The 14,810-nt window shown below is 33.8% G+C and overlaps 2 protein-coding genes across 2 annotated transcripts; one reads left to right on the top strand and one right to left on the bottom strand.

Annotated features, from left to right (window-relative positions):
- Positions 1-921: 921 nt before the first annotated feature.
- Positions 922-1,869, bottom strand: LOC101962740 (olfactory receptor 6C74). Its single transcript, XM_005341706.4, has one exon. It carries the CDS (start codon positions 1,858-1,860, stop codon positions 922-924), a length of 939 nt encoding a protein of 312 aa, XP_005341763.2. The 5' UTR covers positions 1,861-1,869.
- Positions 1,870-13,670: 11,801 nt separating this feature from the next.
- LOC101962464 (olfactory receptor 10C1) lies at positions 13,671-14,633 on the top strand. The gene has a single exon (XM_005341705.2). It carries the CDS (start codon positions 13,671-13,673, stop codon positions 14,631-14,633), a length of 963 nt encoding a protein of 320 aa, XP_005341762.2.
- Positions 14,634-14,810: the final 177 nt, after the last annotated feature.

Genomic DNA, 14,810 nt, shown 5'->3' with positions numbered 1-14,810 from the left:
TGGGACTTAGTAAAGAATGAATGCTTGACCAACTTCCCATGTGATGTTAGCTGTTAAACTTGAGGTAGATGTTGTCTGTCCATCTAGTCAAACAGCTGGTTAAGCATAAGCAAAATTCCATCATGAAAGAGAAATGAGATTCTTCCTGAAGTCATCCATTAAAAGATGAATGTTGTATATCGGGATAGAGTATCAGCAAGGTCAGAGGGTGCATTAAGCTGGGAGAGGAGGTAGCCGAGACCCACATGTTAAATACTATTGCAATATCCCTTTCTTTTTCAATTCATAGCTATATGATTTAATATTTTCTTATCTATATCAAATAAAATATAACACAAATATATCATATGACTTTTTATTTCATGAACATAGTATGATATTTTAAAAAACGTTCAAAATAAAAAATTACTATTATTTTTTTAAATCTCAATTTCCCACGTTCAAATATATTCAAAAAGAAAACTAAAAATGTGTAGCAAGATATAATAAAATCTGGGGAAAACTGAAATCCCAAAGACATTACATCATATAATTATTTTGAAATCATTAAGATTTTACATAAAATTAAATATGATAATGAGAATTAAACCTACTGCATTCATGTGGAAATAACACTTTCAATGAACTGATACATTAAATTGATAAAACATTTTAAATATGTACATTTCAATGAAAGAGAGAAAGGGGTCATATGTGAGAATACTTATAATAGTCAGAAGAAAGAATGCTTATTATTTTGAAAGGAAAACCACTGGGGGAAAATAGCTTATGTAAATTTCATGACACTTCAGGAAGAAGTGAAAGGCTAAATATGGTAATATATCGAATAATGCAACAGAAAAGAAAATTAGCATCCAATCCAGCTACTTCCTTTGCAAATTTCACTGATAATGTATTTCCTTTATAAACCTCACTGTGATTCTACTTGTTAGATAAAGACAGAAGTCTTTGTAGCAAGTCTTTACATGCTTGCTTCACCTGCTGATTTCTTAGAGTATAAATGAAAGGGTTCAAAAGTGGGGCAACAGAGGTATTGAGCACTGATACTCCTTTCATTAAGGTTATATGCTGCTTGGCTGAGGGTTTAATGTACATGAAGATGCAGCTGCCATATGAGATGGAGATGACAATCATATGAGAAGAGCACGTGGAAAAGGCCTTTTTTCTCTGGTTGGCAGAAGGGAGTTTCAAAATGGTTAGGGTAATAGATGTGTATGACAGAGCCACTAAAAAGAAAGTAACTAAGAGAGTCACTAAAGCTAGGATGAAGCTCATCATTTCTAATAAATGTGTATCTGTGCAGGAGATTTGCAGTAGAGGAGCAGTGTCACAATAGAAATGATCAATGATATTGGCATCACAGAAATCCAGGTTTAGACCTATTATGAGTCCTGGGAAAATGATGAGGAAACCAGCGATCCAAGAGCTGAGGACCAGTTGGATACAAGTTTTGGTGCTCATGATGGTTGTATAATGCAGAGGCTTACAGATGGCAACATAACGATCATAGGACATGGCAGCCAGCAGATAAAATTCAGATGCACCCAAAAGGAAGGCGAAAAATAACTGAGCTACACAACAGTTATAGGAAATGGTTTTGTCACCAGTTGCCATGCTAACAAGCAATTTTGGGATACAGACTGTTGTATAAGAAATTTCTAAGAAGGAAAAATTTCGAAGAAAGAAATACATAGGGGTTTTGAGATGAGAATCCAGCAGAGTGAGGGTAATGATAATCAGATTGCCTGAGATGCTTAGTAGGTAGGTGAGAAGCAGGAAGATAAACAGGACAATCTTCAATTTGGGGTCCTCTGTCAGTCCTGCTAGGATAAATATTGTCACTGTTGTATGGTTTCGCATTGCTGCTTCTTGATCTTCTGTTCTGGCAAATTGTTGAAGAAAAAAATATATAAAGGTGTGCATGGTAGTGTGTGAAGGTAACAATGTCCAAATACTGAAACTGCTATTGATTTCATACTCTAATGAGGCAATTGTTTTGAAATGATTTAGGTAAGAAAAATTCCAGCAAAATCTATTTACTTTGTACAGACTGAGAAAATATTTTCTACAAATAAAAGCATTATCTTATAAAGATCTTTAAATTATGAGTTATTTTTTTGGTGTGAGATTTTATATGCTTGTAGAAATAGATTTCATTTTTTTCAGTATGTGGGACTAGAATGTTGTGTTGTTTATCCTTAGTCTGAACGATGATATTTAATTGTAATTACCTCAAGGAATTGACTGTGAGTGCAGGACAGAAACAATAACATGAAAGAGAAAATCCAAATGAATAACATTACAAATTAAAAAGGGACTATTTCAACAGACAGTACTAAAATCCAGGGAATCATTAGGGAAGATTTTGAAATATTCTACTCCAAAAAACTGAAAAAAACTGGAAGAAATGGATAACTTTCTAAACACAAGAAATTTATCTGTCAAAACTGAACCAGAAAGACAGAAATATTAAACAGAAAAACAAGCAATGAGATTGAAGCAGACAACAAAACAAAACGAAAAACTCCAAACAGAAAAACCAAGTGCCAGATGAACTCACGGCTGTATTTTATCAAACCTTTAAGGAAGAATGAACACAAATGCTCCCCAAATTATCCCATGAGATACAAAGGGAGGAAATGCCTCCAAACACATTGTGTGAAACCAGTTTCACCTTGATAACAGAAGTGAGTAATCAGGAAAAATATTACAGACCAATGCCATTGTTGAAAATAGACAAAAATCTTGAAATAGATACTTGGAAATAGAATTCAACAACACACTAAAAAGATCGTATATCATGATCAAGTTGGTTTCATGCAATAATGAGTCAACAGTTGTAAATTAATAAATATAATGCACCACATAAATAGAATCAAGGTAAAAATGCACAGGATCATCTCAGTATATTCAGAAAGAAATTTTCAACAACATTCAATACCCATTAGTAATAAAAACCTTAAATAAATATAGAGATAGAAACATAAAATCTATGTGTGAAAGCACAAAATCAAACAGCATACTTAATGGGGAAAAATTGAAAGCATTTCTTATAACATCATGAACAAGACAAGATATTCATTCTTATCCCTCTTATTCGATATAGTTTTAACTAGTTTTAACTAGGTCAGTTAGCCAAGAGAAAGAAATAAAATGGATACAAATTGCAAAGGAAGAATTAAATTGTTTTTATTTGCATATGATATGACCTTTTACTTGGAATACAATAAAGGTTCTACCAAAAGACTTTTAGATCAGATAAACAAATTCAGTAAAGTAGTGGGATACAAAAATCAATACATTTCTTATACAGCAATAATGAATCTGCTGAGAAAAAGGGGAAGCAATCATATCCACAATACCATAAAAATGCCTAAGAATAAAACTAACCAAGGAGATTAAAAAATGTACAATAAAAATTATAGAAAACTGAAGATAGAAATTGAAGAAGACACTAGAATATTGGAAGAACTCCTCTGTTCATGGGTGATAAATGGCCATATTACCAAAAACAATCTAGAGATTCAGTGCAATCCCCATCAAAATATCAATGACATTTTTCACAGAACTAGAGAAAACAATCACAAAAGTAATATGGAAGACCACATAACTCAAAGTTGTCAAAGAAATTCTTAACAAAGAGCAATTCTAATGACATCACAATACCCTATTTCATATTATACTGCAGAGACAAGGTAAGAAAAACAGCATGGTACAAGATAAAAACAAACATTCAGATAATGTAACAGAACAGATGATACACACACAAATCCATATAGTTACCAATATCTAATTCTTGATAAAGATGCCAAAACAAATGTTAGAGAAAAGACAGCCTGTTTAACAAAGGATTGTGGAAAACTGAATAACCATACATAAAATAATGACACTATACCTTATTTCTCACCCTATACAGAGTCAATGAATCAATGATGTAGGTATAAAATCAGAAACTTTGCAACTTCTTGAAGAAAGAATAGTGTTAACACTCCAACATTTAGGGAAAATTATGGTTTCCTGAATAGGATTTCTATATCTCAGGAAATAATACTAAGTATCTATAAATGGGAAAGTATCAAGCTATAAAAAGTTCTGCACAGCAATGGAAGCAACAGAGTGAAGAGATAGCTTAGAAAATGAAGCAAAAATAGTTACCAGTTACTGTTGTGACAGAGAATTAATATTCAGAATATGAAGAAGCCAAAAAACTCAACCTGCAAAAGTAAATAACCCAAGCAATAAATGGGCAGAAGAAATGAAGAGACAAAAAAAAAATGAAGAAAATACTGACTGACAAGTAGAAAAAAAAATTAGAAAAGTCTGAGGGAAAGAATGCTGGTTATTGTGTCCATTTTCTTTCTTTCTCTTGCCTAACTGATCTGGTTAAAATTTCAAAATAAGTACAAATGACCAACAACTACATAAAAATAATGTTCAACATCTTTGGCCATCAGGAAAATGCAAGTTTAAAAAATGAATTGAGAGTCCATCTTACACCAGTCAGAATGGCTATAATTAAAAATACAAATAATAAATGCTGGTGAGGATGCAACAACAAAGGAAGAAGAAATTGTGTTGGTGGGAATGTAAATTATTATGTTTACTATAGAAATCAGTATAGAAATTCCTCCAAAGCTAAAAATTTTTAAAGCATCCAGTAATGCAACTTGTCAGTATTTATTCAATATAATAAAAGTCAACATTAGGGATGCATTCACACCCATGTTTATTGCAGTACAATTCACAGTAAATAAATTATGAAATCATTCTAGTTGTCCACAACAGGTGAATGAATAAAGAAAATGTGGCATATTTATATACAACAAAATTTTACTCATCATCCATAAAGAAGAATTAAATCATGCCATTTGCAGAAAAATGATGAATCTGGACAGCATCATATTAAGTGAAATAAGCCATACTCAGAAAGACAAGTTGACATATATTTTCTCTCATATGTGGAAGTCAGAGAGGGAAAAAAAGGGGATGTCACTCACGAAAGTAAACGGGAGACCAATGGAATAGAGAGGGTAAAGATAGATAATGGGGAGTAATAGTGATCAAATTGTATTCTATGCACATATTAATATATCATAAAGAAACTACAACTGTGTGTAATTACTATGCCCCAATAGTCCATTTTCAATATTATAATAATTATAAATAATAATATTTTAAATCCTTAAACAAAATTCTAAATGTGGATGTTAATTGTATTTCCTGTACAGAAAAAAAAACAAGAAAATCTTTAAAATTCAAAAATGATAATCATAGATAATTTTCTCAGTAAACTCCTTTAAGTTATTTAAAAAAGATGATGTATAAATGTTCATATTAATTGAAAACAGCATGTAACTTTAACTTAGGATAAGTACTATAAGAAATTCAATGTAATTGTGACCATCGGTCTTCACTTATTTTTTCTTTTGCCATGTCTACTCAACTAATCAGCATTCTTTCCCTCAGACTTCTCTAATTTTTTTTATTGGTTGTTCAAAACATTACAAAGCTCTTGACATATCATATTTCAAACATTAGTTTCCAGTGAGTTATGAACTCCCATTTTTACCCCAAATACAGATTGCAGAATCACATCGGTTACACATACACATTTTTACATAATGGCATACTAGTAACTGTTGTATTCTGCTACCTTTCCTATCCTCTACTATCCCCCCTCCCCCTTCTCTTTCTATCCCATCTACTGTAATTCGTTTTTCTCCCTGTTTTTTTTTTCCACCTGTAAGTCATGTTTTCTTCAAGTTTTTGTCTCTTCATTTCTTCTGCCATCTCCTCCTCACTTTTACCATCTTCTATTCCAATGCTAAATTTTTGCTATTCCATAGTAAATGTCACATAAACAGAATTAATGGACTTAGTAATTTTTGTGAGATACAATCAGAAAATGAAATGAGAATAATAAAGTGCAAGAAAAATTGATTATGGAATCAGAGAGAGGGAGAAACATGAAATAGGAAAGAAGAGAAGACAACAGAAGCAAAAGAATAATTAAGGAAAGGAAAGACATAAAGGGAATAGGATAAAGGAGAAACTTACCATTAAGTTTGGACAGTGACTTCCAACTAGTTCTTTGGTTCTTAATTGATGCACAGATTGAGTTACAGCAGAACTGAAATGTGCTTTTACCTAGGAGAAAGCAGAAGAGAGTTTTACTCACTAGGCAAGAGTTTAGACAGTTGCAGGTGATGATATTAATGACCCTAAAATAATAGCAGCCATTAAAAGCCAATCCAACTCCAATGGAGTTGATTATATACTTGAGGATTTATAAATCTCATTAAGCTAAATCCCATTAAGCTAAACCTCTTAGGTATAAACAGTTTCATCTCTTGAGGAAAGAGCTCTTTTGATGACTTCATCATCAGTTAATCTTTTTTAATATCTTCATTTTCAAAAACTAGTATATGTTAAACAATTTTTGTAGACCCATGGAGGATGTATGGTATGCATTGAGGAATCAAAGAAGCTTAAGAAAGCATCCCTAGTGGATCTGGAGACTATCATCCTAAGTGACATAAGCCAGTCCCAAAAAACCAAAGGTAGAATATTTTCTCTAATAAGTGGAAGCTAACCCCAATTGGGGAGTGGGTGCTAAGTGAGGGGAAAAATAGAATTGCAATAGATTAGACAATGGGGAATTGAGAGAAGGAAGGGTTAATAAGGAAAGACATTGGGATGAATCTGACATAGTTTTTCCATGTCTATATATGAAAACAACAGAGTAAATCCCACCACCATGTTCATCCATAAGAATGGGACTCTTAACTAGAATAAGATGCTTGTATAATTATATCAAATGGATTATGCTGTCATATAATTAAAAAGAACCAATAAAAACTATAAAAGAGAAAGCATTGCTAATTATTACAATTTACCAATATATTTAGGTAACAACATGCCTGCATGAGTATAATATGAAATGCGTAATAAGCTTAAGGATAAATGATATTTGTTTATGCTCACTATGAGGTATAGAAAACTAGGAAAGAGGGATTTATTTTTTATTGTTTTTGTTTAGTTTTATTTTGTTAGAGATTTAATCCAGGGCCTTGTGCATGCTAGACAAGCACTGTCCCACTGATCTGCGTCCTCAACCCAGGAGAGAAATTTTTATGATGTTTGTGAAAATTGGGGTAAAATTATAAAAAAGAATAGTATAAATGAGGATAGAGCCTTCTTTACACACTAGAGATGGGTGAAGATGTAGGATAATGGATTTTTAGATAAGGTAAGCTGGATAAACAAAGAGTCTAGAGATTCTACCAATTAATGCCAAAGTATAACAACATCTTCCTAATATTAAAACATATTCTTTTGGGCCTCCAGGAAATAATCAGAAACTAAAAATTATTAAAATAATTATAGTTACTTGGGTTGAAAATAGATTTCTACCATTTCCACTATCCAGAAAACTATCAAATCATGCCTCTCTTCCTCTTCCCTGACTCCCTACACTGTAATAGTATATAATATTTATTTGTTGGTGCCTTTAAACATTAAATAAATGCGTCCCTTCTTTTAAAATCATGAGTGGACTTTTATTCAATAATGCTGATATTTAACAAATCAATAAAACTCAACATCAGTATTTAACTGTCAACCTGCAGAAAAGATAATGAAAGGAATACAAGAGAAAGTACAAATACAAATGCCTATAATATCCATTGATGTCCTAATATTCACTCCCTAGTTATATGATCTTAAGGAAGATAATTACCATTTTATTTCTTTTCAGCAAAATTATGAATATTCTAATCTCATAAGAAAATTTTGAGTATAATTATCTCTTATCCGGTTGCTCAGCTCAAAAAAAGTTCTGAGGCAGCATGAAAGAACTTTTAACTTTTCTCTAATATCTCTTTTCTCTCATATCCCATCATATTCCCATATTATTTTTTCTTAACATACTATATTCCTTTGATTTCAGAACCACATTAAGAAATAAAGACAACATAGGATCCAGGTGGGGATCAGGCAGAAAAATCTCATATCTTTTTTAATTTTCTCAATATTTTGCTATAAAAATATAACAAAGAAATAAAGCTTTAAAGGTCCAAGATCTTTAGGAGGAGGTGTGTTGGTCAGCCTTCCATTGCTGGGACAAAATACCTGAGAAAAACAAAAGGAGAAAAAGTTTATTTTGGCTCCCAGTTTCAGATGTTCCAGCCCATAATTTGTTGGCCTCATGGCTTTCGGCCTATAGCAAGGCAGAGCCTCATGGCAGGGGATAGGTGGTAGAGCAAAACTGCTTCCTTCATGGCAGTTGGGAAGCAAAGGGAGAAAAAGGAAGGGGCTAGAGTTCCAATGTAACCCTTAAGGGAATGCTTCCCAATGACATAGTTCCTCCATCCAGGCCCTACCTCCTAAGTTTCCACTACATTCCTCTAGTGCCATTAGCTGGTGACCAAATCTTTAACACTTAAGATTTTGGGGGACCTTTAAGATCACAATTTTAACAGGTAAGTTTGGTAAAATGTCACTGATTATGCATGATGTTTTCTTTTGTTGCCATGTTTCTGAGCTGCTGGGCCACGGGGCAGGGTGCCTTTTCTTCTTCTTTACATTCTGAGTTTGACACTTCACTGGTGCAGACTTTTCATGCCAACCAGAGAACACTGCTCCACCAAACATATTCCTCAAGCCTGAGGCATCATGAGAAGTACAAAAAGCACAATATTTCCTCATAAATGTTTTGTTGGAAGTGTTAGATACCATAAGGAACTTCCATCTTTTGGTTGCCTGAAGGAATAGTGGAAGAGGAAGACAGCAGCTCTCACATAATAACTTCAAAATGCACTTCCCTACTTTCATGTTTACTTTTATTCTCTTTATTCTATGAATTTGCCATATTGACCCTGGAGTGGAAAAAAAATGATTTATGATTAAATCAAAGGGGATAATTAAGAATGAGGAACAGTTTTTAAATAATTTTTCTCAGTCTTTGCCAATAAACACTTTTTTAAAAAATTGATTGATGCACAATATACAGAGTAAAAAGTATTCAAGATACGAATATACAGTATGAGACTTTTAGCAAAGTAAATGTATAAGCACCACCTGCATTAAAAAAAAAACACATTACAACATTAATAGCACTCCAGGAGCATCCTTAATCCATTAATAATCCCTAGTGCTCTTTGTACTCAAAGTAACTGCTTTCCTGGTATCTAATCCTGTATGTCAGTAATCCATGTTTTAAATTTACACAAATGAAGCAACATTGTGTTAATATGTTTGTAAGATTCTTTTGATGTTATTGCATGAAGTAGTAGGTAATTTATCCTCACAGGGTAAAACAACAATTCTTAAGGATCTCTTTGCCCTCTTAAAAATTGGTGAGGACTCTAAATGGCTTTTGTTTATTAGATTATGTCCTTTGATATTTACCATAATAGAAATTAAGGCAGAATTGAAAAAAATGCAAATATTAATTCATTTTAAATAATGATAATAAACCCGTTATTTGTAAAGCATAATAGACATTTAAAATAAATAATTATATTTTTCAAAATAAAAAATTGTGATATGAGTGACATTATTTTATGTTTTTATAAATCTCTTAAATTCATTTCTGCTTTCTTATTCAATCTTCTGTAATGTTCCTGCTATTCCACTTTGATTGAAATATATAGTATGTCTCCCATAGATATGCAGTTTGGACAAGAAAGAGAATTTGAATAGACTTTTGGGAAATTACAGATATTATCTTTGGTACTATCCCCAACTCAAAAATAGTAATTTCTTTTTTATTTTTAGAATTAATCAATGGATTTAATCTTTGTTAGTTATTATTTTTATATTTTTATTAGGTCATTTTAGTTTTTTAAAAAAACTAAAGTCAGTATCATGATGAATAAGAAAAATCTGAAAGCATTTTCTTTGAAATCTGGACCAAGACAAGGCTGTCCACTCTTATCACTGCTATTTAATATAGTACTAGAAATTCTCAGCAGAGCAATCAGGCAAGAGAAGGAAAGGAAAGGGATACAAATCACAAAAGAAGAGATCAATCTATTACTGTTTGCAAATGATAGAATCCTATACCTAAAAGATCCAAACAGTTCCACTAAAAACTGTTAAAAGTAATAAACAAAAGTAAAGTAGAAATTTATAAAATCAATATACAAAAATCAATAGTTTTTCTATAAGTGAATTCATTAAGATATAAATCAAAAAAGCAATTCTATTCTCAATAGCTTTGAAATTAAAATAAAATACCTAGAAATAAATCTCGCTGAGGAGGTGAAAGTTTTTTACAATGAAAATTATAGAACACTGAAAAAAGAAATTGAAAAATACACTAGAACATATCCCATGTTCATGAACAGCATTTTAGTCAGCTTTTTTACTGTTGTGACTAAAAGACCTGTGCTGACAGCCATAGCCAAAGGAATGAGGCATGGCATTTTTGGTTGAAAGATGACACCAGCAAGCCATTGAGATGATAATGATTATGTTAAGATGTGCATTCAATTGGAGATTAGACCCATGCTGTCTGCCTAGGCCTGCTACTTTGGAGCTCTCCTGGGACTCCCAGAGAGTTTCCATTGGTTGGGGAAGTGCAGTAGGAGGAAATTCTGGAGGAGAGATTTCCGGTTGGTGTAGTGTGTCCCTGGAGAAGGCTGCATGAGTGGCATTAGTGGGAGTTTTGGAAATAAAGTTTGTTCCTGCTTGAGTGGCTCGTGATTTTGTGCCCAGCCAGACTGCAGCAGACCTGGAAAAACGATTTTAATGAAGAAAAGTCTATTCGGGGGCTCACAGTTTCAAAGGCCTCAGTCCATAGACAGCCAATTTCATTACTCAAGGATTGAGGTGAGGCAGAACATTATGCAGAAGAGTTTGGTGGAGGAAACAGCTCAAGACATCACACCAAGAAGCAGAGAGAAACTCACCCCCTTAAAAAAAAAATATATATATATATATATATATATATATATATATATATATATATATATATACCCCAAAGGCACCCCTCCACCACACCCACATCCTCCAGCCACACCTCACCTATTCTTAGTTACCACCCAATTAATACCCATCAGTGGTTTAATTCACTGACTAGATTAAGGCTCTCATAACATAATCATTTCACCTCTGAATGTTCTTACATTTTCTCACACATGGTCTTTCTGGGGGGAAATCCAATATGTAAAGCAAAACAGACAGGCAGAATTAATATTGTGAGAATGGTCATGCTACCAAAAGCAATATATAGATTCAATACAATCCTCCCAAAATGCCAGTGACATTCTTCAGAGACTGGACAAAAAGTTCTAAAATTCATGTGGAAGAATAAAAGACCTAGAAAAGCCAAAGCAATTAAAAGCCAAAAAAGTAATGCTAAATGCTTCACAATTCCTGACTTCAAATTATTCTACAGAATATAGTAACAAGATCTGTGTGGTACTGGCATAAAACAGATATAGAATGATATAGTACAGAAGACACACATAGATAGAGTCATCTGAAACTTGAGAAAGATGCTAAAAATATACATTAGAGATAAGACACCATTTTAAACAAATGGGGTTGGGAAAACTGGTCAACCATATGTAGAAGAATTAGCTAGACCTCCCACCCTTCACAAAAATCAACTCAAAATGGATCACAGACCTCAGAATTAGACAAGAAACTACACACCTCCTAGAAGAAAATATAGGGCCAACATTTCAACATAGAGACACAGGCAATGACTTTCTCAATAGGACCCCTAAAACTCAGGATATAAGTCCAAGAACTAACAAATGGGATGGCCTCAAATTGAAAAAAAAAGAAACTTCTTTACAGCAAAGGCAAGAGAGAGGAAGAGGGTAAAAAGAGAACTTATGGACCAGGATAAAATCTTTGCTAACTATTTTTCTTTCAGAGGATTAATATCTACAACATTTAAAGAACTCAAAACAACACCAAAAAACAAACAAACAAATTTCTAAATGGACAGAGATGAACTAAACAAACACTTCTCAAAAGAATAAATACAAATGGTCAACTAATATATGAAAACATGTACAACATCATTAACAATTAGGGAAACGAAAATCAAAACTACTGTGAAATTTCATATAATTCCAGTTAGAATGGCAGATAGAATACAAATAAGTGTAAATGCTGGCAAGAATGTGGAGAAGAATGTACACTTTTACATTGCTGGCAGGATCCTAAATTAGTACAGCCACTATGGCAATCAGTAGGAGGTCTCCTCCCAAGGCTAGATATAGATCCATCCTATGACCCACTTAGACCATTTCTTGATATTTATTCTGAAGAACTGAAGTCATCATACTCTAGTGGAACATGCATACCCATTTATTTTAGCTGCACAATTCACAATAGCCAAACTATGGCACCAGCCTGAGTGTCCATTAATAAATAAGTGGATAAAGAAAGCATGGTATTTATATACAAAATAGAGTTTCATTCAATCAAAAAGAAAAATGAAATGATGTCATTTGCAGGAAAATGAACAGAATCTGAGTCCTTTGTGTTAAGCAAAATAAGACAAAGTCAAAGGTCAAGAGTCATATATTTTGTCTCATGTGGAAGCTAAAGAGAAAAAAGGAAAAGAAAGGTGGGAGGATGAGTAGATTAGAGGACATTGACCAGAGAGAGAGAAGGGAAAGGAAATGAGAAGTACTGGTGATTTTTTTGACCAAATTATATTGTTCTAATGTGTGCATATACACATATGTAACAAAAATCCCACCATTATTTATATCTGTAAGGCACCAATTAAAACATGAATAAATGGGGGAAAATAGTTGCTAAACAAACAACAGCAACAAAAACCAAAAAAAAGCAACTTATATAACTGTCAGTAATAAAAGAAATAGTTTCAAGAGAAAACAAAATGACATTGAGCATTTATTATTTTAAACATATTCCCCTTGAGACTAACTTAATTAAGCCATTCGGTACATATAATCCCTAAGGTCTCTAGTAAGAATAAAAATACTGCCTATGTCATTATCATGCTATGACTTGGAATCACAGAAGATCCAGAAATTCAACAAGGAGAGGAAAGATTACCTGTGGTTCTAGGTATATCCTCCTACTTAAAATTTCCTGTAAAACAACATTAAGGTTTTGAGAAACAGATTCTGTGGTTTTGGTTTTCTTTTGACCATAGATACTTCATTGGCTTCTTCAGTTCAAATCAAGAAAGTGAAACTAGGTACGTGAAAGTATAAATAAGTGACTGAAAATATACTCCTTTTCAGGCTTTTAAGTTTAGCTTTGAGGAAGTTTGTAGAATTCAGATGAGAATACAACCCTTTGATCTTTTCTTTCACATGTATGTTTATATGTTTATATCCAATAAAACATACTATTACATCTCTATGTTTAATTACAATACAGTTTTATATATAATTAAGATATTGATAAGATAAACTCAAAAAAAATCAGAATATATAACTTAAAGGTGTTTTTTTCATCTAAATTTCTGTGAAAATAGCATGACTTCCCCATTCAAATGTGGAGGGAATATGCATCCCTTTTAATAGGGCAGTAATTTAGATAGATTTACCAAAGGGAATCCAGGTGTGTATGTTCTCAGGCCACTGATTCCAGAGAGCTCTTTGCTGAGGTTTGGTAGATGACTGTTACATGATTGGAGTCCTAAGTACTATCTGCCTTCTTTGTTTTCACAGATGTCTGGCTCTGAGCCCACAATGAGTGGAAACCAGTCTCTCTGCACTAAATTCACATTGGTGGCTTTTTCCTCTCTAGCAGAGTTACAACCTGTCCTCTTTGTTGTGTTCCTAATTGTCTACTTATTTACCCTGTGTGGAAACCTCCTCATCATCTGCCTGATCTGGGTCACCCCTTTCCTGCACACCCCCATGTATTTCTTCCTGGTGAATCTCTCCATTTTGGAGATGTGTTATATCACCAACGTGGTGCCTCAGATGCTGGTGCACCTGCTGGTGGAGACCAAGACCATAAGTGTGGGAGGCTGTGCAGCCCAGATGTATTTATTTGCCATTTTGGGACTGACAGAATGCTGTCTGCTAGCAGCCATGGCTTATGACCGCTTTGTGGCTATTTGTCACCCACTACATTACACTATCCTGATGAGCCCTTCTGTCTGTTTGAAATTGGCTGCAATGTCTTGGATCACTGGGGTGGTGGTGGAGTCAGCTCAGATCACCTGGATCTTCACTCTGCCCTTCTGTGGAACAGGAGAGATTCAGCATTTTTTTTGTGACGTCATGCCTGTTGTGAAGCTGGCTTGTGTTGATACCTCCCACAATGAGATTGTGTTGTTTGCTATTTCTGTGATCTTTATTATGGGTCCCTGTCTCCTCATTCTGTGCTCCTATCTGTGCATTCTTGGAACCATCTTGAGAATCCCTTCAGCAACTGGCAGACGCAAAGGTTTCTCCACGTGTTCCTCTCACATTCTGGTTGTTTCTCTGTTTTATGGCACTGCCTTGTTCACTTATCTCCAACCCAAGAGTGCGCACAATCCGGACACAGACAAGACAACTGCCCTCATGTACACAGTGGTCACACCTGCTCTGAATCCTGTTATCTACACTTTGAGAAACAAGGAAGTGAAGGAAGCCATTCAAAGGGTGGCACATAGGAACCCTCTTAAGCAAGTGGACTAATCCAGCTTTCATGGCTGAATCTTTTACTACTGTGCAGGGAAGTTACCCAACACTTTGTGACTCCTCTGCCACCATTTATTGGCATCCTGGCATTGTTAATCTGATATCCATACAATGCTTGAATTTGGTTTATACTTTTCAATGCAGTGCAATCATTCAATTGTTTAATCATGCCTC

This window comes from Ictidomys tridecemlineatus, chromosome 6 (assembly GCF_052094955.1).
Source record: "Ictidomys tridecemlineatus isolate mIctTri1 chromosome 6, mIctTri1.hap1, whole genome shotgun sequence".
NCBI lineage: Eukaryota > Metazoa > Chordata > Mammalia > Rodentia > Sciuridae > Ictidomys > Ictidomys tridecemlineatus.
This window is presented reverse-complemented; position numbering and strand designations above follow the sequence as displayed.

Excerpts from the sequence above, each read along its gene's own strand:
- LOC101962740 (XM_005341706.4), bottom strand. The coding sequence starts at position 1,860 with ATGCGAAACCATACAACAGTGACAATATTTATCCTAGCAGGACTGACA.
- LOC101962464 (XM_005341705.2), top strand. The coding sequence starts at position 13,671 with ATGTCTGGCTCTGAGCCCACAATGAGTGGAAACCAGTCTCTCTGCACT.